This window comes from Salmo salar, chromosome ssa05 (assembly GCF_905237065.1).
Source record: "Salmo salar chromosome ssa05, Ssal_v3.1, whole genome shotgun sequence".
NCBI classification, from domain to species: domain Eukaryota; kingdom Metazoa; phylum Chordata; class Actinopteri; order Salmoniformes; family Salmonidae; genus Salmo; species Salmo salar.
The window spans coordinates 35867299-35893122 of NC_059446.1; the positions used below are offsets into that span (position 1 = coordinate 35867299).

At 44.7% G+C, this 25824-nt stretch overlaps 2 protein-coding genes and 1 non-coding gene across 10 annotated transcripts in view; all 3 read left to right on the plus strand.

Moving 5' to 3' along the window:
• The window catches only part of LOC106604740 (phospholipid-transporting ATPase 11C), a 67357-nt gene extending 58730 nt beyond the window's left edge, over positions 1 to 8627 (plus strand). The window contains exons 27-30 of one of the 6 annotated variants that reach the window (XR_001328723.2): positions 119 to 275; positions 1457 to 1680; positions 5101 to 5132; positions 5498 to 8627. Coding sequence is in view for 5 of the 6 variants with exons in the window: in XM_014199710.2 (XP_014055185.1) it covers positions 119 to 275; positions 2228 to 2326 (256 nt within the window). In the remaining variant the exon portion in view is untranslated. The other 5 variants (XM_014199713.2, XM_014199710.2, XM_014199714.2 and 2 more) reach the window with 5 other exon arrangements.
• Positions 8628 to 12198: 3571 nt separating this feature from the next.
• Positions 12199 to 25824, plus strand: part of LOC106604741 (proto-oncogene DBL) — a 30250-nt gene continuing 16624 nt past the window's right edge. For 2 of the 3 annotated variants that reach the window (XM_045718125.1, XM_014199718.2), the window contains exons 1-8: positions 12204 to 12927; positions 21586 to 21654; positions 21913 to 22027; positions 22491 to 22581; positions 24380 to 24499; positions 24627 to 24743; positions 24967 to 25116; positions 25470 to 25585. In XM_045718125.1, the coding sequence (XP_045574081.1) occupies positions 12813 to 12927; positions 21586 to 21654; positions 21913 to 22027; positions 22491 to 22581; positions 24380 to 24499; positions 24627 to 24743; positions 24967 to 25116; positions 25470 to 25585 (893 nt within the window). In that variant the 5' untranslated portion in view covers positions 12204 to 12812. Of the gene's footprint in view, positions 12928 to 21585; positions 21655 to 21912; positions 22028 to 22490; positions 22582 to 24379; positions 24500 to 24626; positions 24744 to 24966; positions 25117 to 25469; positions 25586 to 25824 lie in introns of all 3 variants that reach the window. The other variant, XM_045718126.1, reaches the window with a different exon arrangement.
• Positions 21095 to 21171, plus strand: trnaa-ugc (transfer RNA alanine (anticodon UGC)). The gene has a single exon. It is a non-coding gene; the product is annotated as a tRNA-Ala (tRNA).

Below are 25824 nucleotides of genomic sequence, written 5' to 3' on the forward strand. Positions count from 1 at the left end.
GTTCGTGGTGGGCTGGAGCAAAAGCCTGCTCGCCATGTAGTGCTCCAGAACCGTGGTCGGTGACCGCTCTATTTGGACTGACCTGTGTGAATGTTGTTAACTCTCTCCCTCCCGTCAGGCCCTTCCTTCGGCAGCAGCGTCTCTACTTTGTGTTTGCTAACATGCTGCGCTCTGTGTCGGCCTGGCTGGTCATCATCCTCCTCATCCTGCTCAGCCTGCTGCCTGAGATCCTGCTGCTGGTCCTCCGCAAGCCGCGCTGGCCCCGTTCACGACAGGTACTATACACACACACACACACACACACACATCTAGCTCTCGATCTGTATATCGTTTTGATGTTCAAGGGAAAAACAACTGTTCAAAACACTTCATAGTAGTTTTCCTGTGTTCGTGTCCTTCATCATTTCTATGGGCTATGTGTGTCTGATGCTTAGATATTTCTGTTTATGCATTATAAGAGTCTCATAATAGACATTTTGTCCTTGCAAGTAGCCGTTTGTGTCTTCTTGAAGATTCGGGCATGCTTGACGGAGCCCGTCGCTCGAAACGTACATTAAAGAGCTCCTCCATAGAGGTCTGATTTGTGTTGTTGATATGGATGGAGATCAGAGGAATGATCTCATTTTCCCCTCTTCTCCCCTGGTATAATGTGTCCCTTAACTCCCCAAGAGGTAAATTAGTTTCCATTCAAAGTATTAGTAATGGTGTGATGACTCATAATTTGGTTATTCATTTCACAAGTTATATGATATTATCACTCGATAGATTTTCAAACCCACATATCCTCATACAAATCCTTTTTTTTTGTATGGCCGATTTATATGTAAATGTTTTACATTTACCAATGAACGATACTGAACAAAAATGTAAGCTTTACATGCGACAATTTCAAAGTTTTTGCTGAGTGACATTTTATATAAGGAAATAAGTCAATTGAAATGTATTCATTATGCCCTAATCTATAGATGTCACATAACAGGGCAGGGGCACAGCCATGGGTGAGCCTGGAAGGGTTTAGGCCCACCCACTGGGGAGCCAGGCCCAGCCAATCAGAATACATTTTTCTCCACAAAAGGGATTTATTACAGACAGACATTTCTGGGATCTTTTTATTTCAGCTCATGAAACATGGGACCAACTATATATATATGCTGGGTGCTCTGTTATTTGTGCTGGTTTTTGCTAGCAAGTAAAATAAGTTAACATTTCATTTAATTCAGACCAAGAAAAGTTACATTTAACCCACTATACCAATACACGTCTAACAGCAAGAGTCTAACCTGATACCAATGAGGAACAGTGTTGAAAGTTCTAGGGCCTCGGCAGAAAAGGCCAACCCTCTTGCCCCACTTATCTCCAATGCTCTGTTTTAATACATTCGTTCTACTCTTTCTCCCTCCCATTTTTTTATCGCCTCTTCTGTTTCTCTCTTTCTATCCTGCCTGCTTTGCCGCAGATCAAGCAACGACTTCCTTCGTCGGGAACGTCCACTATCTTCATGCTGTCGCAGACCGCCAGCACTCACAGCTACTCCTGGAGTGACTGAGGTCTCTCTCTCTGTATGCTCTTTACCTCCTTTCTCTCCTCCTATCTATCCTGTCCTGCTTGTCAGATTCCTCCCTCTTCCTGCCTGACTCAGGTGGCATCCTATAACATCCAGCTTCCACCCTCCCTTGACAGGTTAGGCCTGATCCTCACACTGATGCCCATTCTAGAGGTTCCCAGTTTAGATCATAGTGATGTTGAAGGTTCTAACCACTGTGACCGAGTGCATCGGTCATTGTCTTAGCTGCCTGTGTTGCCCCTGTGCCTGCTGTCTCTGCATGCCTGTCCAGTTGAATGCGGCACGCCAACACATGAGGTTAACCTGCATGCCAGTGTGCCCCAGACAACCCCATACCCTGGACCCCCCCCCACAACGGGCCACTACAGAGATGCGTGTTGCTCTAAATGTGTGTCAGAAGTATTTGGAAGGCTGTACCAATAATGTGTATAAGTCCGTTAAGATAGCTTAGTTTGGCCTTTATAGAATAGAGATTAACAACACTTAAACAGTGAGATCTTCCTAAACATTGACTTGTCCCTCCTGACAAACATTGGGTTGTGGAGAGCGTATTCGCCAGGGAGAGTATGTGTGTTTTAAACTACATTACATTGTCCACTTGCTGTCTTGTAAGTCTCTGTCAGCACCGAGGTGTCATTAGTGTGTCTTGCCTGATCCTTCCAGAAGAAGCCGTTGGTTCAGTCCGGCGAGGGGGAAACCCGCTCTTCAGCCAGGCCCTTGCTAATGAGAACCTTTTCAGACGAGTCCAATACTATCCTATGAACAGGTACCAGCCCCAACTCTGCGGCCTAGTTAAACCAATCAGATAACCCCCAAAACACACCCTTTAGCAGCCTATATCTGCCGGGGACCATTACCCCTTAACTGTAACCAAAATCCAGTATTCTACTCCAAATCCTGCTTTCTGTGCCTTCAAGATGGAAGATCCTTTTTTAAGAGCTCGGTTCAGCCCTCTATCACTTACCATAACACATACTTCCTGTGTGGTGAACTCTTATTGGTTGGCTGAAAAGTGTGTTCGTCATAATGTCTGCTTCATATTTTGCTTGTGATATGTGTACATACAGGTAACTGCCAAAATAAAGGAATCACTTGAGTAAATGAGGGATACAAAGTATATTGAAAGCAGGTGCTTCCGCACAGGTGTGGTTCCTGAGTTAATTAAGCAATTAACATCCCATCATGCTTAGGGTCAGGTATATCAATTCCCAGTTATCCATTATTTTTGCTACCATGGCCAGGAGAGATCTCAGTGACTTTTTAAAGATGGGTCTCAAAGGAGCGTAGGGGGTTTACACACAGGTCTCGTTAGATTAAATCATTTCGGTTTCAATCATTTTATTTTTCCCTGAAATGCATTGTGGGTTGAATGCTTTAACAACACAGAAGAAAACAATTAATCAATGTCCCATGATGGTAGTGACTGTCCATTACAGTTTTAACCATTTATTCACATTACTTTAATATACAACAGAAATATTTTATTTGACTTTATTATTTCATTCCAAGTCATCTTATCTCCAAAGAGCTACTGCCTATGCTGTCTGACAAAATCACTATTTTAGTAGTTCTTCAAAGTAAATAAGGCAAACTTATATGACTGCTGAATACCAACTTATCACACTTGAATCATATATTTTCAGGTAGACACCTCGCAAAGCAACTGCTCTCAATCCCTCTCAATCAAACATTCTTCTATCTCTTCTCAATGTCTGCCCCTCACTATTTTAATTTTACCTTTATTTAACTAGGCAAGTCAGCTAAGAACAAATTTGTTATTTTCAATGACGGCCTAGGAACAGTGGGTTAACTGCCTTATTCAGGGGCAGAACGACATGTTTTTACCTTGTCAGCTTGGGGATTTGATCTTACAACCTTTCGGTTACTAGTCCAATGCTCTAACCACTAGCCTACCTGCCGCCCCTAACCTAATGTAGCAGGTGTAAAATAAACACAGACCGGACAAATGGATTGTGGTCATTGTAGTTAATTATCACGTTTTTTTGCTCTAAACTATTTAGAATATTGGCTTGTTGGAAACTACAACTCCCTACTACGTCACACAGTTTGGGCTTGATCTGATTCATCTCTAGAGAAACTGCAAAATCTGGACATTGAGCTCACTGGAATATCATCATTTAACTGGCATTAGTCAATTAGTTTGAAAACCCAAAAATAACCAACATTTCAGATAATCGCTCAGCATGTCTGTCACCATATCTCAACCCAATTGAACATTTCTGGAAGATTCAGGAGTGGCGCCTGAGACAGTGTTTTCCACCATCAACAAAACCTCAAATTATAGAGTTTCTCATGGAAGAATGGTGTCCCATCCCTCCAATCGATTCTAAAGTGTCTGGAACTCTATGCCAGGGGTGGAACTGTGTCGGGGTCTCAGCTTACTGTTGCGAGTTAGAATAGTAGAAAACACAAGGTGCAATTTCAAAATGTGGTTGCGCATCAGCAGTAAGTCCCTGATTAGTCAGTCAATTAGCCCATGTCAGCAATTTTGGGGGGGATTGCTAAATTGGTTTTGTGGCCAGCTACCTAAACTTGTTATCGTGGTTGAATTACCTGCTGGGGGGGACCCCATTTGATTTTGTTAGTCAGTCTCACTCAGATATAATATTAAAAACTGCAAACATTTCTCACTAAAATGTTTTGCTCACAGTGGGGGTGTATGGATTTGAGGTCACAGACCCACGAGCAACCGCGACCCCTCTTGATGAGTTTATATTTTTTGGTGTCCCCCGCCCCATGAAAGTTGCCCATCCCTGATCTGTATCAAGGCCCATTGAAGCTGTTCTGATGGCTCGTAGTGGCCCAATGCCATATGATGACAGTATGGTGTATCCTTTATTGCATGTGTACACGCTGTACGTCCTTATGGACAAAGTTAAGTCAAAAGATTTCGATAAACATTCAACTGACTGAATGTTGAAATTGGTGTCAGAAGTTGGCGCTTTTTCAATATGACCCACTAAAGGCGTCGCCAGGACAATGATGAATGCTCCTTTCAGCCTCCAAGTAGACCAACTGCTCATTGTGTCCTTGCATGTGCTCTTTTTAATGATTTCATGTTACCTTTTTGAAAAGAATACTCTCCCGTGGCTGGGGATTCGTCTGTCATCAGTTTGTGTGCATGTTAAAAGGGTGAATGTGAGTAAGTCTGTTTTGGTGTTTCTTTCGGCTCAATATATGTAATTAAACATTGCAGACCTCGTCATCTGCCACTTTTTGTTAAAAATGTTTTACCCCTGGTTGCATGTGCAATAACATGCTTGTGTGTCATTGGCGCCTCGTGTTTATTCATTTGCAAGTACTTCATTTTAAGTGGCGACTATCGAGCTTAGCTGACTGCATGTTATGCCGTTGCTTTGCCAGGTATATTAAATGTTGAGCTTTACTACGTCAACGAACTGACCGTCATCTGAGGGGTTGGGTTCCATTTATTGGAATGGCAGTGAAGTGTTAACACCAGGCTTTACGCTCCCATCCCTCATCTTCGTTTAACCTGTTTTATCTGTTCTTCCCAGCCTTCAGAGGACGGACTCCTACAGACATCCAGGTAAAGCAAGGGGCTAATCTCGCATGTCTAACCCCTCGGTTATTGCTCATGGTCATGGGTTTCTTGGGCTCCACACACTTCTCTAGAATCCTGGTTGATGATCACGTTCAATCAGAGCAATAGACATTCAATGATAGATTCCAGCTGATCTCTGTTTTCAGGGGAGGTGTCCAATCGATTTTGTCTGGGGGTATGTTGTCAATTCTACCCGGAGGGGGGGGGCTGCATCCTATCCTTTTAATGCTGTCGGTGTCATGGTGTGGCTGGGTCTTGCCACCATCCAGTGGTTGGCAATTGGCAGGAGCAGGTTTCCGTTTATAGAGGTGGACTGACTTCTGTGTGTGTGTTTTGTATGTCCTCTCCAGATCGCTGCCGTCACGCCCTTGTCCTACAAGCATCTGAAGGAGCGGGAGTAAAGGGCACAAAGGAGGATCAACTACCCTGCGGCCAGCGTCTTTCAGGAGCCCATGGCACTCTGGCTGCCTGAACTTTTGCCTGATCTTAAATGGAAAACAACTCAAAGAAAACAACATAATAGAAATGATAAAAGACCCAGGGATGACTCCAGCAGTGTTTTGAGTACCTCTGTTCCACTGCTCCCTCCGTCCTTCCCCCTCTTCCTGTTTCCCTCTGCATGTCTGCAGTGCAGATTGCTGCACCAACGGCCCACGCAGCACAAGCCATTTTTACCACGTTTTTACTGGACTGTTCAAACATGAGAGGCATGAGTTTCCGGAGTTTATTTTTCTTTCCTTTTTTGAATACCACGATAGCGGGGGGAAAAAATGCGTACACGGCTGCCTTGTCAGAAGTACTCCTACGGTCGGCTGTGTTCTAACATGCAGCCACACCTCCACTGTCCCAGAATGATTCATCTGCATGAAACTAAGAAGGCTTCATGAATGCCACATTCCACTTGTTATTTGTATTTTTCTGGCAGCTTTGTATTATTTTTTTTTTTCAAGCAAATGTCACTAACTTTCTGAAACAAAAATTCCAGTGCACCAGATCCAAATCATAGTTTATAAGTTACATGATTCCAATCCAGTCAAGTCCAACGCAAAGAGAGCATATTCACTCAGTGCAGACTGCACTGAACACAGGTTACTGGATATCTTCAAAGTGTCTTTGCCTTGAATACTGAGTGTTTAGAGCACAACCCCCTACTGGGTTAAGTCTCTATTTTCCCATCTCCCCAAAGTGTGTGATGAATCAAAATGACTGGTAATGAGTTGTGCTTGCCAACATTTCTACCTGGTTCGAAGTTTGTAGCATGACTTGAATCTTCCCACCTTAAGGCCGGTGATCGTTTAAGAAAATCCCAATTGTATTGAAAGGTAATATATGTGCCGTATATCGCTTAACCTGTTTGAATATCTAAAGCTTGATGCCAAAAATGTGTCTGAGCTGGGGAGATGCAAGTGTCATGCCCAGCGCCGTCCAAATGATTGCAAGCTATGTTGCTGAGAGTGTGTGTGTGTGTATCTGTGCCCAACAGCACAATTGTACTGGATGGGAATCATGGCCTCAAAGCAGCCTGTGTGTGTGTTACATTGAGACACTTACAGCGTTTAACCAGAATACCTGGGTCTACCTTGTACATTTAGCATCTGGTTGTCATGACCTGTCCTCTAAAGGACTTCAGGAGTTCTGTGGACTTTCCTTTGGGCAGGTGGTCACAAAGGCACATTGGTATATGCCCACACACACACACACACACACACACACACACACACACGAATGTGCACACACCTATGGATCCAAACATGCACTAAAAGCCTAAAATGAGTGATATATGTCCCATTACCAGTTAGTGTTGTTTGTCAAAGGTGTGCTGATGTTGGTGGGTAAAGATCCCAACTTCAGACTTCCTCTTTCTTGTCACCATAGGTAATGCCACTGTGAGGCTTTCTACCCACCTGCTACCATAGATGTTCATGTATCTCCATTTACGATATCTGAGATGGGTTTCAGAAAGTAGGTTCTGACTTCTAGCGTTAGTGCTTCATACATTCCATTTCTACATGCCATGATTTGAATCACTTTTAGACACTATATGGGAAGATGTTTTGGAACATGTAAAAATCTATTTGACATATTTATTATTCTGTGTAATTTCTCACAAATTTCTATATTTTTATTACATGAATCTTTTTTGTTGTTGTAGCGAATGATCAGCTTTGTGCTTCTTCAGTATGCCTGTGTTACTTCAGACCAGATGTGTGCCCAGTGCTATCCCATATCATCTGTATCTCACACACACACACACACACACACACACCCTGCAGGTATATCCTACCTTACACCTCTACTATACCCTCTCCCTCCACCGGTCTGGTCGCAGGTCAGATCACAGAGCACTGGTTAGATCAGTTCAGTCATATCCAGGCTTGGAATGGAGCTTCTTCTATGTTTGCCACAGAGGGATATGCCTGGGAGTAGGTGCTCTATTGGCACCTCTTTAGTCTCTTTTTTTTTTTTTAAATGCCATAACAGGTCATGTACAGCCCTCATGTAGCTACTATTACAGTATCTCCTCATATGATTAGCATCACTGATGGTTGTAGTTCTTAAGTTGTAGTTCCTTAGTCCAGATGGGCTCCATTCCAGCTCCTTAGTGGTTGGAGATGCTGTAATAGCTACATGAGGGCTGTTCATGACCTGTGACATACTGAGCATGTGCAGCCTGGTGCCCCCTCCCCTCTATCACACTTGGCAGAATTCAAGACATGGCTCCCATGCCAAATGTTATGTACTGTACTTCCATCAGCCTCATATTTTTTTTAATCTTTACCTTTTATTTAACTAGGCAAGTCAGTTAAGGACAAATTCTTATTTTCAATAACTGCCTGCATCACATACTGTACCATCTTGTGGAGGAGAAAATGATATATTTACCTTGACTTCAAGGGTCTAGAGTTTCCAGAGGGTTGTCTACACCAGATAGCTGTAATCCAGGGAACTCCTTGTAACGTTTCCTTTTGAAACACTAAAGCTATGAGGAGTATGGACTGTGCTCAGACCAACGTGAAGACGCCGTTGGACTTTCGCCTACCTGGGCTCTGTGTCCTAGGTCAGCGGGTAGGAGGAGGACTTTCTGTATGTTTTAAAAAAACAAAAACAAACCTTTAACATTTACATCAGAGATGCTATTTTAAAATGCTTTAAAGTATTGGATACTCATGTTTTGCCTCACAAAATAAGTAAAATAATTGATTGTATTTTAAATGCAACCTTTTTCCAGCCACTTTTGTAAGAATAATCAAAACGTCCCAAAAAAGCACGAGGCTGGGTGAATGTGGGGAATGACCCTGTCCGCGGGTGACTGCTGTGGTGGGGTGCCTTAGTTTCAGACAGGCACAAAATGGGCACTTCACATCTGGCCCCTCAGTCTCCAGCCTCGGCACTCTGAACCTCCGATCTGAATGTACCACTTTAAGACCAGTATGTTCAACACAGTTTTTCTGCAATAAAACACTGTTTTGAAGAAAACTTGTTCTGTTTTTATTAATGAATTTGTGGTATGTTAGTCAGCTTGTATCAGCAAGCATACTAAGCTAGGTCTGTTGGTGGGTGGGGGGGGGGTGCATGGCCAGATTAAGCAGATGCTCTGTGGTAATGAGGTAGATGAGAGGCTTAACTGGAACAACCGTGGTGCGGCTGAAGGCTAGAGCTCCACGGTAGAGTTCAGACCACCGCCAACTGCAACCTGCCACCACAGCACCACCCGGCACACCACAGCCTCTGTGAGTGACCTACTCTGTGGGTTTGTTTTGTATAATTGTGTGTACTCTCTGGAGTGACCTCCTCTGTGGGTTTGTTTTGTATAATTGTGTGTACTGTACTCCCTCTGTGTACATTGTGTGCCTGAGTCCTGATCGGTTGAGGGGAGATGGAGGGATGAGTGAAGCGCTGTCATTATGTGCACAATGACACCTGTTCATGTTCCTCTGTCTTTGGTTTGAATGTGTCTGTTGTGTGCACTTGCATGAGCAGAACAATTTGTTGGCCTAGAGCAATGGAGAATAATGTGCTGTTTACAATGCCTCGATTGACGCGTCAACGTGTGTGTGTGTGTGTGTCAGAAGGTTAAGTAGGAGGTTCCACATCAAAAGCAGGAGAGGATTTGACATCTGCCATCTCGGATTGTTCTGAAATCGTTTGTTTAACATTCCTGCAACATTATTTTGTTGAAATACAGCATTATTTAATTTATGATAAATTAAGCTAATTGACTGCATCCAAATTGGCCATTTACATTTATAGGAATTGTATAATAGTCAATAAGTATACAGTTGAAGTCGGATGTTTACATACACCTTAGCCAAATACATTTCAACTCCGTTTTTCACAATTCATGAAATTTAATCATAGTAAAAATTCCCTGTCTTAGGTCAATTAGGATCACCACTTTATTTTAAGAATGTGAAATGTCAGAATAATAGTAGTGATTTATTTCAACTTTTATTTCTTTCATCACATTCCCAGTGGGTCAGAAGTGGACATACTAATTTAGTGTATTTGTTAGCATTGCCTTTAAATTGTTTAACTTGGGTCAAATGTTTCGGGTAGCCTTCCACAAGCTTCCCACAATAAGTTGGGTGAATTTTGGCCCATTCCTCCTGACAGAGCTGATGTAACTGAGTCAGGTTTGTAGGCCTCCTTGCTCGCACATGCTTCTTCAGTTCTGCACACAAGTTTTATATAGGATTGAGGTCAGGGCTTTATGATGGCCACCCCAAGCCGTTGACTTTGTTGTCCTTAAACAATTTTGTCACAACTTTGGAAGTATGCTTGGGGTCATTGTCCATTTGGAAGACACATTTGCAACCAAGCTTTAACTTCCTGACTGATGTCTTGATGTTGCTTCAATATTTCCACATAATTTTCATACCTCATGATGCCATCTATTTTGTGAAGTGCACCAGTCCCTCCTGCAGCAAAGCACCCCCACAACATGATGCTGTCACCCCCGTGCTTCACGGATGGGATGGTGTTCTTTGGCTTGCAAGCATCCCCCTTTTTTCCTCCAAACATAACGATGGTCATTATGGCCAAACAGTTCTATTTTTGTTTCATCAGACCAGAGGACATTTCTCCAAAAAGTACAATCTTTGTCCCCATGTGTAGTTGCAAACCGTAGTCTGGCTTTTTATGGTGGTTTTGGAGCAATGGCTTCTTCCTTGTCTAGCGGCCTTTCAGGTTTTGTCGATATAGGACTCGTTTTACTGTGTATATAGATACCTTTGTACCCGTTTCCTCCAGCATCTTTACAAGGTCCTTTGCTGCTGTTCTGGGATTGATTTGCACCGAAGTACATTAATCTCTAGGAGACAGAACCCGTCTCCTTCCTGAGCAGTATGATGGCTGCGTGGTCCCATGGTGTTTATACTTGCATACTATTTTTTTGTTCAGATGAACGTGGTACCTTCAGGCATTTGGAAATTGCTCCCAAGGATGTGGACTTGTGGAGGTTTTTCTGAGGTCTTGGCTGATTTCTTTTGATTTTCCCATGATATCAAGCGAAGAGGCACTGAGTTTGAAGGTAGGCCTTGAAATACATCCACAGGTACACCTCCAATTGACTCAAATGATGTCAATTAGTCTATCAGAAGCTTCTAAAGCCATGATATCTTCTGGAATTTTCCAAGCTGTTTAAAGGCCCAGTCAACTTAGTGTATCCAAACTTCTGATCCACTGGAATTGTGATATAGTGAATTATAAGTGAAATAATCTCTAAACAATTGTTGGAAAAATTACTTGCGTCATGCACAAAGTAGATGTCCTAACTGACTTGCCAAAACTATAGTTCGTTAACAAGAAAGTTGTGGAGTGGTTGAAAAACGAGTTTTAATGACTCCAACCTAAGTGGATGTAAACTTCCGACTTCAACTGTAGTACTTGACATCAGATATGGGACCAAACTTTTTACTAACAATGAGTTAGACATGAGGAATTCAAAGGAATGGTCAAAAGCCACCAACGAACCCCCCCCCCCAACATCCCACCCCAACAATGAGTTTATTTCATATCAGTTCTCTGTCTGACAAGTAGTATTTATTTAACTAGGCAAGTCAGTTAAGAACAATGATGGCCTACTTGTGAAGCCCCCCCTCCAAACCCTCCCATAACCCAGACGATGCTGGGCCAATTGTGCGCCGCCCTATGGAGCGTGGAGCTGTTCAGAGTATTGCTTTTTCATCCTATGTAATGTATTCCCAGTGAATTTGGTAAAAAAAAAGTTAGATTTGCTGTCATATCTTGCCAATAGACTGTTTACATGGTAAGAGAACCAATATGTAATTTGGGTGACTTATCCCTTTAACATTGAGGGGGGATTCTTAAAATGTATCACTTAATAGCAAGAACACTACCATCTAGTGGTCAGAACCTGGTATGATCAGGATGTAGGATGGGACATAAACCTAACAGCAATGACTAATTTCTCTGAACAGTGGGGAGGGAAAAACATCACCGAGAATACATTGCATAGGATGAAGAAACAATGCTCTGAGCCGCAGCTCCATACTACTTGTCAACCAGAGAGAACAGATACTGTATACTCGTTGTTGGGATGGGTGTGGGGGGTACGGACCACCCACGGGGGTGGTGTTTGACCATTTGTTTTGGATTCCTCATGTCTTACTCATTGTTAGGAAAAAGTTCAGTGAAAATCGGATGTAAGGTACTATATTTATTCAATAAATGAGTCAATTACATTTAAAATTGCCAATTTGGTTACAATCAATTAGCTTGATGTTTCAGAGATCAAATTATATTTGAACAAAATAATGTTGCAGAAATGCTAATGTTTCTAACCATAGAAGACAATTTCAGAACAATCTGGGATGGTGGGTGTCATGGCTTGCTGAAATGACATGGAATGACCTAGTGTCCGATAGCCCAGCATGATACTGTATGCATTAAGTCAGCTATTCAGTGTTGTGCGGCATCAGCCCGCAATCTGCTTCAGGAATCTAATGGCCACTAAGATGAGGAAAACAGAAAGGATGAGTCTTAAGTGAGTGAGGAAGTTGGGAGGGAGTTGGCAGTGTGTCAGGACTGGAGCCACTGTGCCTCCGCAGCGGCAGAGCTGACGCACTAAAACCCAGGCGGAGAGGGATAAGGGGAGGGCACACGGAGAGAGCGGGCGAGAAACCCCAGTGGCCATACAGATGGGGCAGTGTTTATTTTGACGTGGCAGACTGGATTTCACTACGGGTTAGTGGCTGCAGTTTAGAACAAGGCACTCCCCCACTGGACTGGATGTGAGTGTGTATTTCTCTCTCTCTCTCTCTCTCTCTCTCTGTGTGTGTGTGTGAGGGAGAAGTGCTTCATTGCAGCAGGAGTCTGCCATGTACACAGTAGCCAGAAAACCTACCATAGATTTGTCTGTGTGGTCTTCCCCACTTCCTTCTCTGTGCGGTTCTGTGGATGCGCTCGATGCGGCTCAAGGTGACTCAGGATTCCCGAGCCAGCCCCAGGGAGCATCCGGACTGGATCCCTAGATCTCCAGGGACAAGTGGGCTGAAGCTTCCTCTCTACCTCCACCTGGAAGTGGAGTTGGACTGCGGAGAGGACCGTAGGATAGTCGGGAGGATGTGAGGCCTTGACACAAGCCGTTATCCACCACCAGACCTACTAGTGTCCAGTCCAGCCCTGTGGGGGGGGCGCAAGGGAATGGGCCCAGTTTCACTGCAGGTGGAGACTGAACAGGAGCAGAAGCCAGAGGGAGAAATGGAGTGCTACCATAGCCTTCTGCAGGCTGGCTCTCAGCTGGAGAACACACTGCAGCGTGAGTACCTGTACTGCCCTTACATCACCCCCTCTCACTGGCATACATATCGTGGTATATGGAAACATATAATGCAATGTTAAGTATGGTATATGGAGACATAACGGCGTCATAATAGAAACTATTTCAAGCATAATGGCAGTTTAAGGTCTATATTGTGTGTTATTGATTGGATGGTTTCTGCTGCATTCCAGCAGTGGGTCCCAACGTAGCTATGCAGGGATTAATGTGCTGTTTTTAAACCCTGGGGGGATAGTTTTCATCCATAGCGATCATACGTAGAGGAGATATTTGGAAGTACACTCCACATCTGGGTGTGTTTGGAGAAATGCCAAACAAACCGTTCCGTCAGTGAAATGTAATAAAAAAATAGATGTATTGTGTGACTGAATTGATTAGGGAAACTATCAAGGTAGAGTTCTGTATGGTTGCTCACAGCTTTTTGAAGTCTAGTCATGAACAATACATTCCTCTATTGGGGGATGAATCCTGTAAGGGCAGCCAGATTGACAGATTGGAAAATGAAATCATGAAAACGAGTGGCACTGCATCTCTGCCATGGCCCAGATTCTACAGAAGACAGACAAGGTGATAAACAGTGCCCAGGGAACCATGTCTTTTACACCATTCTCTATCCTTTAGTTTCTATTGGAATCAAGTACATTTATTTTATTTCACCTTTATTTAACCAGGTAGGCTAGTTGAGAACAAGTTCTCATTTGCAACTGCGACCTGGCTAAGATAAAGCATAGCAATTCGACACATACAACAACACAGAGTTACACATGGAATAAACAAAACATACAGTCAATAATACAGTAGAACAAAAGAAAACAAAAAGTCTATATACAGTGAGTGCAAATGAGGTAAGTTAAGGCAATAAATAGACCATGGTGGCGAAGTAATTACAATATAGCAATTAAACACTGGAATGGTAGATGTGCAAAAGATGAATCTGCAAGTAGAGATACTGGGGTGCAAAGGAGCAAGATAAATAAATAAATACAGTATGGGGATGAGGTAGTTGGATAGATGGGCTGTCTACAGATGGGCTATGTGCAGTGATCTGTGAGCTGCTCTGACAGCTGGTGCTTAAAGCTAGTGAGGGAGATATGAGCTTCAGAGATTTTTGCAGTTCGTTCCAGTCATTGGCAGCAGAGAACTGGAAGGAAAGATGACCAAAGGAGGTATTGGCTTTGGGGGTGACCAGTGAGATATACCTGCTGGAGCGCGTGCTACGGGTGGGTGCTGCTATGGTGACCAGTGAGCTGAGATAAGGCAGGGCTTTACCTAGCAAAGACTTGCAGATGACCTGGAGCCAGTGGGTTTGGCGACGAGTATGAAGCGAGGGCCAACCAACGAAAGCGTACAGGTCACAATGGTGGGTAGTGTATGGGGCTTTGGTGACAAAACGGATGGCACTGTGATAGACTGCATCCAGTTTGTTGAGTAGAGCGTTGGAGGCTATTTTATAGATGACTTCATCAAAGTCGAGGATCGGTACGATGGTCAGTTTTACGAGGGTATGTTTGGCAGCATGAGTGAAGGATGCTTTGTTGCGATATAGGAAGCCAATTCAAGATTTTATTTTGGATTGGAGATGCTTAATGTGAGTCTAGAAGGAGAGTTTACAGTCTAACCAGACACCTAGGTATTTGTAGTTGTCCACGTATTCTAAGTCAGAGCCATCCAGACTAGTGATGCTGGACGGGCGGGCAGGTGCGGGCAGTGATTGATTGAATAGCATGCATTTCGTTTTACTTGCGTTTAAGAGCAGTTGGACGCCATGGAAGGAGAGTTGTATGACATTGAAGCTCGTCTGGACGTTAGTTAACAGTGTCCAAAGAGGTGCCAGAAGTATACAGAATGGTGTCGTCTGCATAGAGGTGGATCAGAGAATCACCAGCAGCAAGAGCAACATCATTGATGTTTACAGAGAAGAGAGTCGGCCTGAGAATTGAACCCTGTGGCACACGCCAGAGACTGCCAGAGGTCCGGACAACAGGCCCTCCGATTTGACACACTGAACTCTATCAGAGAAGTAGTTGGTAAACCAGGCGAGGCAATCATTTGAGAAACCAAGGCTGTCGAATCTGCCAATAAGAATGTGGTGATTGACAGTCGAAAGCCTTGGCCAGGTTAATGGATACGGCTGCACAGTAATGTCTCTTATCGATGGCGGTTATGATGTTGTTTAGGACCTTGAGCGTGGCTGAGGTGCACCCATGACCAGCTCTGAAACCAGATTGCATAGCAGAGAAGGTACGGTGGGATTCGAAATGGTCGGTAATCTGTTTGTTAACTTGGCTTTCGAAGACTTTAGAAAGACAGGGTAGGATAGATATAGGTCTGTAGCAGTTTGGGTCTAGAGTGTCACCCCCTTTGAAGAGGGGGGATGACCGCGGCAGCTTTCAATCTTTGGGAATCTCAGACGATACGAAAGAGAGGTTGAACAGGCTAGTAATAGGGGTTGCAACAATTTCGGCAGATAATTTTAGAAAGAGAGGGTCCAGATTGTCTAGCCCAGCTGATTTGTATGGGTCCAGGTTTGCAGCTCTTTCAGAACATCAGCTATCTGGATTTGGGTGAAGGAGAAATGATGGGGGGCTTTGGCGGGTTGCTGTGGAGTGTGCCGGGCAGTTGACCGGGGTAGGGGTAGTGTTAAAGTTGCGTCAATTCGTTTCTGGTATCAGAACAAAATAGTCAGCACATAGTAACTTCAGATTTATGTGTACTTTAATTAATGCAAACACGTGTGTGGTAAATGGGTGGTTCGTATATATACGGTCTCACTGTTATACCTCGCAGGGCAAACAGAGAAGAGAACGACACATCCTATTGTTCTCGCTTTTACACTCTGACAGAGATAGTTCCCGCTCAATGCTGGCCTGTCAGAGGGAGGAGGAGCGTGGTTTAAACTTGCTCCTCCTAACGTCGGCGTGCAGGCAGGTCCCAGCCTAGTGACGCACTTCCTGTTGCCGGGTGTCGTTCTTCCTGTCTTCAGCAGTTGATTTATCCGTAGTTTATATACTTAATATTGTAGCATAGCTTCCCCGGTATATTATAAAGTTATGCAAACAAATAGCCAGTTCAACCCTAACAGTAGCCAGGTGGAAAGCATGGCCAGCCGTAGAGAGATGCTTATTGAAATTCTCAATTATAGTGGATTTATCGGTGGTAACATTGTTTCCTAGCCTCAGAGCAGTGGGCAGCTGGGAGGAGGTGCTCTTATTCTCCATGGACTTCAGTGTCCCAGAACATTTTTGAGTTAGTACTACAGGATGCAAATTTCTGTTTGAAAAAGCTAGCCTTAGCTTTTCTAACTGCCTGTGTATATTTGTTCCGAACTTCCCTGAAAAGTTGCATATCATGGGGGCTATTCGATGCTAATGCAGAACGCCACAGGATGTTTTTGTGCTGGTCAAGGGCAGACGGGTCTGGAGTGAACCAAGGACCAAATCTATTCCTAGTTCTACATTTTTTTTGCGTGGGGCATGCTTATTTAAGATGGTGAGGAAGGCACTTTTAAAGAATAGCCAGGCGGAGGAAAGGGCTATTTTCTTTGGAGATGTAGTGACAGTTTGTTGGACTCAGTCTGGAGACTGCTCCTGGATGGTGGTGATTTGTAGCTGTAGTAAACTGGATTCTCTACTCTGTAGAGGACTAGTAGGATTGTGTTGGTAAACCCTCTTTGGCACTGCTTTGTTGTTGTGGAGCCCTGCTAGCTTGTTTACTGACCCTGTACTTCCCCTGGGAAGCGGGGCTGTCCCCGACCCTGTCCCTGTACTTTCCCTGTGTGGTGGTGTTGTCCCTGTGTAGTGGTGGTGTTGTCCCTGTCCCCCGTGGGAGTGTTGGCTGTGTGTGAAGGTAATGGGGGCATTGGGGGGAAAAGGCCATCCTCCAGAGGTTCTATTTTTACCAGGTGGAGTTTGCTGGAGGCACTGCAGTACATTTTATATCTGACCATGGAAAAACCTGCAGACGGACACAATCTCACTCTCACACACAGACACACACACAACTGATCAGTTACCTGTAAGTTTAAATCTTCACCTCCCTCCACCTGGTGGTATTTTAACCTGTCTAATTTACTTCTCTGTGTGTGTGTGTGAAGAAACAAGGCATACAAGGTTTCCTATGAGTTGTGTGAAAAATGTGTACTTTTAAAGACCTAGAATGCTTCCTGCAGTTAATCCTGAACCTTCACAGTGAGTCATGTGGTCTTCAGGCTGAGAGACTGAGGTCCATAGCAACGCAATAACACACCGCTTCAACGATACCTGTCGGCACATGATAAACAGACTGCAGTTGGTAAGAGGTATGTTTCATATAAAAAGTAAGCTCTATCTGTGCAGATGTTGAGCTATAAAAATTTATCTGTCCAAGTTCACAGCAGAATATTACATTTCATTTCCACCCACATTAGCTTTGCTGCATATTGATGCTAGGGCAAAAAGAGCAGCTTGAAACCTAAATGATAAGTCAGACAAATCATGTTCACATGAGCCCAGATGGTCGTGTGAGGAATTTCCTTCAAAGTTTTCCCTCTCCCTAACCCACCACTAAGATCCCCTTAAACGCTGAAAGCCCTGGTTGGTTAAAAATATCTGCTGACTTCAAAACAGCCCTTGTAAATATGTGTGCGGTGTGTGTGAACCTGAGAGAGTTCAATGTGTGTGCCGGTCTCCCTGTGTCTCAAGAGCTGTGGACAGTGTATGCAGTATATTGCGCTCTCTCTCTCTCTCTCTCTCTCTCTCTCTGTCTCTCTCTCTCTGTGTCTGTCTCTCTCTCTCTGTGTCTGTCTCTCTCTCTCTGTGTCTGTCTCTCTCTCTCTGTGTCTGTCTCTCTCTCTCTGTGTCTGTCTCTCTCTCTCTGTGTCTCTCTCTCTCTCTCTCTCTCTCTCTCTCTCTCTCTCTCTCTCTCTCTCTCTCTGTCTCTCTCTCTCTGTCTGTATATAGAATGTAGCCTCTGAGACATCAGTGACTGTTGGCTGAAGGAGGAAGTCTATGCCCGCCCAGTATGCCCACAACCTGGCCTCATGGCATGAGCAGTGCCAGTCATGTGTGATGGCACTGAAATTGACTGGCTGTGTGGCACCCTTCTTGTCAGGGTCTTACCTAGGCAAAATGTGTCCCATTCACGTCTAAATGACTCAATCCTTTTGCAGAGAACAACTATTTAAATTCTGTTGAGGATCATCTATTTGGGGGGGGTTCTTGAGTAAATGAGCACGGGAATAGAGGGAGGAAAAGAACCACAATCTTGTTGGGCAACTACAAGCAAGTTGTGCCAGCTACCGCAGGTTGGCTAATTCTCAGCAAACGACACAGGACTATCACAGATCAACCACCACAGTATGTCATCAGGACGGACAGGATGCCTGGCCACAGCCTGGCCAGCCCTGCTTTACTCTGGGCCTTTAATCTGTCTGGATGTCTGTCTCAGGACCCACTTATGCTTAATGGGGAATATCATTTTCTGGGCCAGGGCAGAACAAACACAGGTTGTTTGCGTTTTGAAGCAGCAAACACTACTCAGTCTGACTAGGCTTTGGTGCTTGGATGCTTTGATGAATCAAGGCAGCGGGAATAATTATTTACTAGCTGTGTGGCTGCAAAATAGAAGGCGTGATTTGGAGGCTGGGTGTGTTGTGCAGACATCTTGTTTAGCATGCCAGGCAGAGACCGAGTGGTTTACACCATGTGATGAGTGGTGCAGAGTGCTGATTGGAGAGGGGCCGTGGCGGAGTCTCATCCTGGGATCACAGACTAGCATGCATATTAAAAACACTGCAGCCATCCTGCCTGCAGCACAAGCATTCTCCCGCGGCTCTTCTGTATAGTATGTCTACAGTAAGGAGCAGGCAAGGTGGCTGCAGTGTGTGTGCTGTTAAGTCTCTCAGTATTGTTTTGGTTGCCTATTATCATAAAGTATTCAGACCCCATGACATTTTCCACATTTTGTTACGTTACAGCCTTATTCTAAAATTGATTAAATTGTCAATCTACAAACAATAGCCCATAATGACAAAGCAAAACCAGTAAAAAAAAAATAAAAAAATGAAATATGACATTTGCATAAGTATTCAGACCCTTTACTCAGAACTTTGTTGGCAGCGATTACAACCTCAAGTCTTCTTGGGTATGATGCTACAAGCTTGGCACACCTGTATTTGGGGAGTTTCTCCCATTCTTCTCTGCAGATCCTCTCAAGCTCTGTCAGATTGGATGGGGAGCGTTGCTACACAGCTATTTTCAGGTCTCTCCAGAGATGTTCGATTAGGTTCAGGTCTGGGCTCTGGCTGGGCCACTCAAGGACATTCAGAGACTTGTCCTGAAGCCACTCCTGTGTTCTTGGCTGTGTGCTTAGGGTCGTTGTCCTGTTGGAAGGTAAACTTTCACCTCAGTCTGAGGTCCTGAGCACTCTGGAGCAGGTTTTCATCAAGGACCTCTCTGTACTATGCTCCGTTCATCTTTCCCCCAATCCTGCCTAGTCTCCCAGTCCCTGCCACTGAAAAACATCCCCAAAGCATGATGCTGCCACCATCATGCTTCACCGTAGGGATGGTGCCAGGTTTCCTCCAGACGTGACACTTGGCATTCAGGCCATAGAGTTCAATCTTGGTTTCATCAGATTTAATTCCGCTGCTCTATCGATTGCTACATACATTGTCTAAATCTGCCTTCCTGGAACTAATTTGTGTGACGTCAAAATGAGGGGCGATGTACAAAACAAATTCATCAGCGATTGGATCGTCTCCAACGAATCTAACCAATCAAAGTTGATAACGTCATCATGTAGGCTGGCTCTGGCCCAACCCATCGCTTTCAGGGACCAATCAGAACGTTCAGAATGTGTTTGCGTTCCAAAAGACGTTGGGGAAGGGGGGCAAATCCAGACTCATCGTGGAGAAGAATCTTGAGTGGGCGTGGCGTTTTGCCGGAGTGATATGGATGGGTTGCCAGACAAGGATATTTCACCTTTTTCTCATTAAATTGCGTCTTCATTACAGTCACAAATCGTATCTTCTGTCATATGCTGTGGCGCAGTAAGGGATGACAAAATGATTGGTTGTGAAGCTGCATAGTAGACATTGTTGACGTCCGCTGTACAGGAGATGCAGTGTGTCCAGTAGTACATTCACTATCTACCCCCCATGAACTATTTAGAAACTGCCTGTGAGTACTACATGTGGCCTTAGTAAGCTCTCTGATACACTCGAGCCATGGAAACATGAACTATTACAGAACCAGTCAAGGATATCCATCTTCAACCTGTCACTAACCAGTACCTGGCAGTCACCCTATACGCCATGGCTGTGTGTGAATGGCCCAGCCCAGTACAGCCCATGGCTGTGTGTGAATGGCCCAGCCCAGTACAGCCCATGGCTGTGTGTGAATGGCCCAGCCCAGTACAGCCCATGGCTGTGTGTGTGTCAAGTCACACTCATTAAATGTTCACCATCTGCGGAGCTCATTACCCCTCCACTCGCTGACTCCCCGCCAGACACTGTTACCCTCGACGACATCGGTGTGGAAAAGGACACTCTCTCCCTCTCTCGACACGGTCTCCCCCCTCTTTCTCTCTCTCTCTCTACCCTGCATATCTCTCTCTTTCTCACTCTCCCTACACAACTCTCTCTCTCTCTCTCTCCTTACACTGCATCTCTGCGTGTATGAAATCCTATTCATATTTACTAATACTGTGTATTATTCACAAGGAAGACTGAGTGTATGTGAATCAAGTGATCGGTTGCATAAACTAGTCGACCACAGAGCATTATACATGACTATATACGACTTTTACTTTAGAGTTATATAATGCCTTGATAGTGGAGTTTAAACTCAATCTTCAGTGTGGCTTCCATCATCCCACTATATCATTGTATATTTATGTTACATGCAGTGTAGAGTCCTTTCAACATTGTTGAATGTGGAATGAGGAGTGAGTCAGTGCTGCCTGCCACCACAGCTTGGTGTACACCACAGGAGGCTGGTGAGGGGAGGACAGCTCATACCATGTGTTTGACGTATTCGATACCATTCCACTCCAGCCGTTACCACGAGCCTGTCCTCCCCAATTTAGGTGCCATCAGCCTCCTGTGGTGTAAACAGTATATACAGTATATTATATATGTAACTCCCTGCTGCCTCACCTGGTGATGGGTGGCTCCCGCGTGGCTCAGTTGGTAGAGCATGGTGTTTGCAACGCCAGGGTTGTGGGTTCGATTCCCACGGGGGGCCAGTACGGAGAAAAAATGTATGAAATGTATGTATTCACTACTGTAAGTTGCTTTGGATAAGAGCGTCTGCTAAATGACTAAAATGTAAAAATGTAAGGGCCTGGCGAGGTATAGTGACTACCTCCTGCTGTGCTAGCCTGGGTGACACAGTGGATAGAAGGGCTCCAGACCCACCTCAGAACGATTGACTGACTTGAACCAAACAGCTGACAGTCTGATACCTTTCTTACCACTGTAATGTTGTTTTACATATGACCACGAGAGGTAGTAATTCTGTCTGCTATTTCATCATTCTTATGGGACAAGTTATGAATGATAACCGCTGTGTGACAGGTTGAAAGAGGCCTCATTGGGACCTGTTATTCTAATCGCTCTCTCTCTCTCTCTCTCTCTCTCCCCCACCCCCCTTCCCACAGAAGTGTCAGTCTCTATGAGTATGAAGGAGGTGGACGGCTACATTGAGAAGCAGGTGGCCTACCTGTCAGGTGGGGGCTCTTTACTTAGTTTTGTCCCACTACTAAGGGTTCATAACCTCTGACCTGTGTTTACATTGGTTGTGTAGCTTTAGGTGGCGTCTACGAGCTGTAAAAGTACTAGTGACATGTTGAAACGGACACGGCTGTGCTCAGTTAATCCAACGTGTGTAGACTGTTTGAATGAGCCATCCGCAAAGAACATGATGTCATTGTTTAATACATTGTCGAGTGCGATTTGTTCATATGAAAAATCATTTTTCTTCGCAGGGGGGCGTGGTGAGGACTCTAGCGTGATCGTCACCCTCCCAGAATACTCTGCTTTCAGCGACATTCCGGAGGAATCTTTAGCCAAGGTCTTAACGTACCTCACCCTCATACCTCGGTGGGTGAACCACCATATTACACTCCCTCCTAAAATGAATCTCTGTAACCCTCCCTCTCTCTTCTCACAACGCTCTCTTTCTCTGCAGTGCAGTGTGTGCCTGCTTTAGTCCAGAGTTAGCATTCTTTGCACAGATGACACTAGATGATCCCTGTCCCTCATCTATTTCGATGCCCTAGTGATGTCCTCTGTGCCAGCTCAGAGCAGGTATACCCTAGGGAGGAGGGATCATATCATTGGATGAGTACAGGTCACAAGAGTTGATGAATGTCCCTGTAAACATATCTAATGTATTCACTCTGCAGTCCTTCTTTCTATACCCCCAAAAATATAATTTGTTGTCAAATGAACTTTTCGGTACTATGCCTGTACATTTTACCAGTAAAAGTATACATTTGTTCAGTGAAAGGTACATATGTGAAATGTACATGTGTTCAAATACGTTTGGTGCTTGTGTTTGCAGAGCAAGACAGCCAGGTGTAAAATTCATCATCATTTTAGACAGAAGACTGGATACATGGACCTCTATCAAAACAGCACTTGCCAGAATTGCGGTGAGCCAGTTAAGTCATGGCATTTTCTCGCGTGCATACATGCGCATGTGGAAATGAAATCAAACGTTATTGGTCGCATACACAGTTTAGCAGATGTTATAGTAGGGTGCTGCGAAATTCCTGTGTTACTAGCTCTTAATAATGCCAAACATGTCAAACAAGTACACTGAATAATCTTTTTTTTTTTTAAACACAAGAAATCAAGAAAGGTCGGAACGAAACCAAATCTACTGTGGAAGTACGGTAACGATACTAGTTTAGGCCTGGCCCTATCCTACTAAAGAACGGGTGATTTGCTGCTGTGGAAAAAAACAAAAAACTGTTCAGGATATCAGTACTGTCAGACGACGTCAGTGGGGAGCTGTCCATGGTGCTGAATTATCCCCACTCAGTTCCTGCTGTTTTGGGGATGGTCTCTTGTGCGGTTTTGTTCATTAAAATACTTGATCGTGCCAATATCTGTCAAATACTGCAGTTGTTTTGTCACCGTTTATTATTGCGCATACCTAATTTTCTAATAAATTGTTCTGTATTCACTGTATGAAAATAAAGTCCCGTTGTGAGGGAATCGAAATGCATGGGCCAGCACTCCGCTACATGGATATTTACCTGATGACGCTATACTTCGGCGGAAAATGAGGTAGAGCGGGAAGTCGAGAAGGCTAGAGGAAGGGAGAGCTTGCAGACAGCGCTGCCACCCTCCTCGTGGCAGCAACGTTGATGCAGCGGAGTAGAGGGGCCAATAAATAACTTGGCACCAATTTGTTAGCTACGGGACGGGCGAGATTTGAGCGTTATCGCATAAATGGCTGTTAACACGATGGCTGAGAGTTACCAGCGCCGAGGATTGCACAGGACATGGAAGAGCCCGGTAACGCGATTATTACATAGTTTGATTTCGTGCTAAAATAGTTGTGCTAGAGTTTGGGTGGGCAGAGTGAATGCGGCATCGCTAACTGACAGCAGCTTGCTGAGCGTAGCACTGCAGTGCAGAGCCTGATTTGAGTTTAGAATTACAATTGAGGCAGTGAGACCGAGAAAGATAACTTGCTTATATGAATGCAAACCGGGCAGTGATATTTTTTTTAGCATGTTGAGCTTGAAGGGCAGAGTTTGTTGGCGGTAGTCTGAAGCTAGATTTAGATAGTGAGGACAAATGAATGTCAAAGAGCTATATAAGCGAATGCATCGGTCTTTTTGGGATAATCCATTTCCCACTGTTTTATGTCGATGTTCTGTGGTGCACATGTTCACGCTTTAACAGCTGGCAACTTCAATTGAACCAAACCCATTTGTTAGTTAGCAGACCTTCACCACCGCAGTCGTGTGATTTTAAAAATGGTTGTGAGCATTATTTTTCAGATTTAGCTAATGAGATTGTCATCCTTAGCCTACTGCTTTACTTGTGATCTGATGCTGGGAATCACTCTGAAAATCACCTCATCCCTAAATAAAATAGACTACCTACGATCTGTTCTTGTTTAGTGAATCCATTTGATATTGACTGCAACTTAAATACACCTGTGATCGGCACCAGCTAGCAGGATATGTCTGCCTTTCCTTATCTGATTGACAGTGGGTGAGCCTGAGGCTTTGTCTGACTGCGGATGATTGCTTGTTAATGCAGTCAATATGTCCTGTCAGTGACAGATGCTGGCTAGTGCCTATCCCTCTATGCATCCAGAAGTGTGAACAGACTCTGGCCTAGTGTTGGGTAAAGACATGGTCCAGGAATTGTCAAAGGTAAGAGCTCACTGTCCAACCCCAGGGGTGTGATTGTGTCTCTCCCCGTCTCCAGGCCTCCTTCCCTGGGAACCTCCACCTGGTGCTGGTGCTGAGACCCACCAGCTTCTTCCAGCGCACCGTCACAGACCTGGGCTTCCGTTTCAGCCAGGAGGACTTCATGCTCAAGATGCCAGTAAGGCAGATCAGAGGCCAAATCCAACACTTCATCCACACGGCATCGGCATCTCATGTTTGAAGAAGCGTGCGTAGTACTACACACAGTCGATTATGTGCAGCTTATTCTAGCTCTCCTTTATTAGGTGGTGATGCTGAGCTCTGTGACAGACCTACTGAGATACATTGATGAGAACCAACTGACCTCTGAGTTTGGTGGAACCCTGGACTACTGCCACAGTGACTGGATCGTCCTAAGAACAGTACATACTTTACACTTACGTAACATCAACCATGCAGCCACTCAGAACCCCCAACACTTATATTACAACATATCGGATGCAGAGAGACACATTCAAACTTGGCCTGTATGTTTGCACAGTTCTGAATGATGACATCAGAGTATACATTTAGAAACACTGTGACGACTTCCCTGTGTTGTGTGTGTGTGTGTGTGTGTGTGTGCGCTCTCTGGCTCCCCTCCAGGCCATAGAGAGCTTTGCGGTGACAGTTAAGGACATAGCTCAGATGCTGCAGGGGTTTGGCACAGAGCTGGCTGAGACCAAACTGCCAGACGAGGGCACCGCCATCATGCGCCTCCTCTCAGCCCACACTGACAAGTACAGGAAACTCAAGGTATACTGCAACCCTTTTACACCATAGAGTAGATAGATAGAGGACTCATATTTGTATCTGTGCTGTTTTAGCGTCTGTGGGCAGTGCCATCGAAGTAATAGATTTTCCTCTTCTTCATTGGCTGATTTGCTCCCAACTAATAGAAATCCCCACCCAGTTGACTACCTTAAAATGGAGGAAGCCCTCAATGGCCATGCTAAAATGGGTTATATCTATGATGAGGCCTCTATCACTATGTTTTACACTAGACTCTATCATAATGTGTTACAATTCTATATCAGTGGCAGACTAACTGACAGCTTGTCTACATGTTCACCCTGATATGTTATAACCATTTTGTCTGTCTTGTACAGGAGGCGATACGGTCAATATCAAAGGAGGGTCGTCACCTGCTGGCTAGCCTGGAGGCCTCGGGGAGAGAGGAGGATTCACTTTGGGATGTCAGGCTGGACTGGGAGACTGTGCAGAGGTGTGTGTGTGTGTGTGTGTATATAACCTCAGAGATAATCATGCTAAGGTCTGCCTAAAGAGTGGCCACGGGGCTCCTGAGTGGCGCAGTGGTCTGAGGCACTGCATCTCAGTGCTAGAGGCGTCACTACAGACCCTGGTTCAAACCCGGGCTGTATCACAACTGGCCGTGATCGGGAGTCCCATAGGGCGGCGCACAATTTGCACAGCATCGTCCGGGTTAGGGGAAGGTTTGGCTGG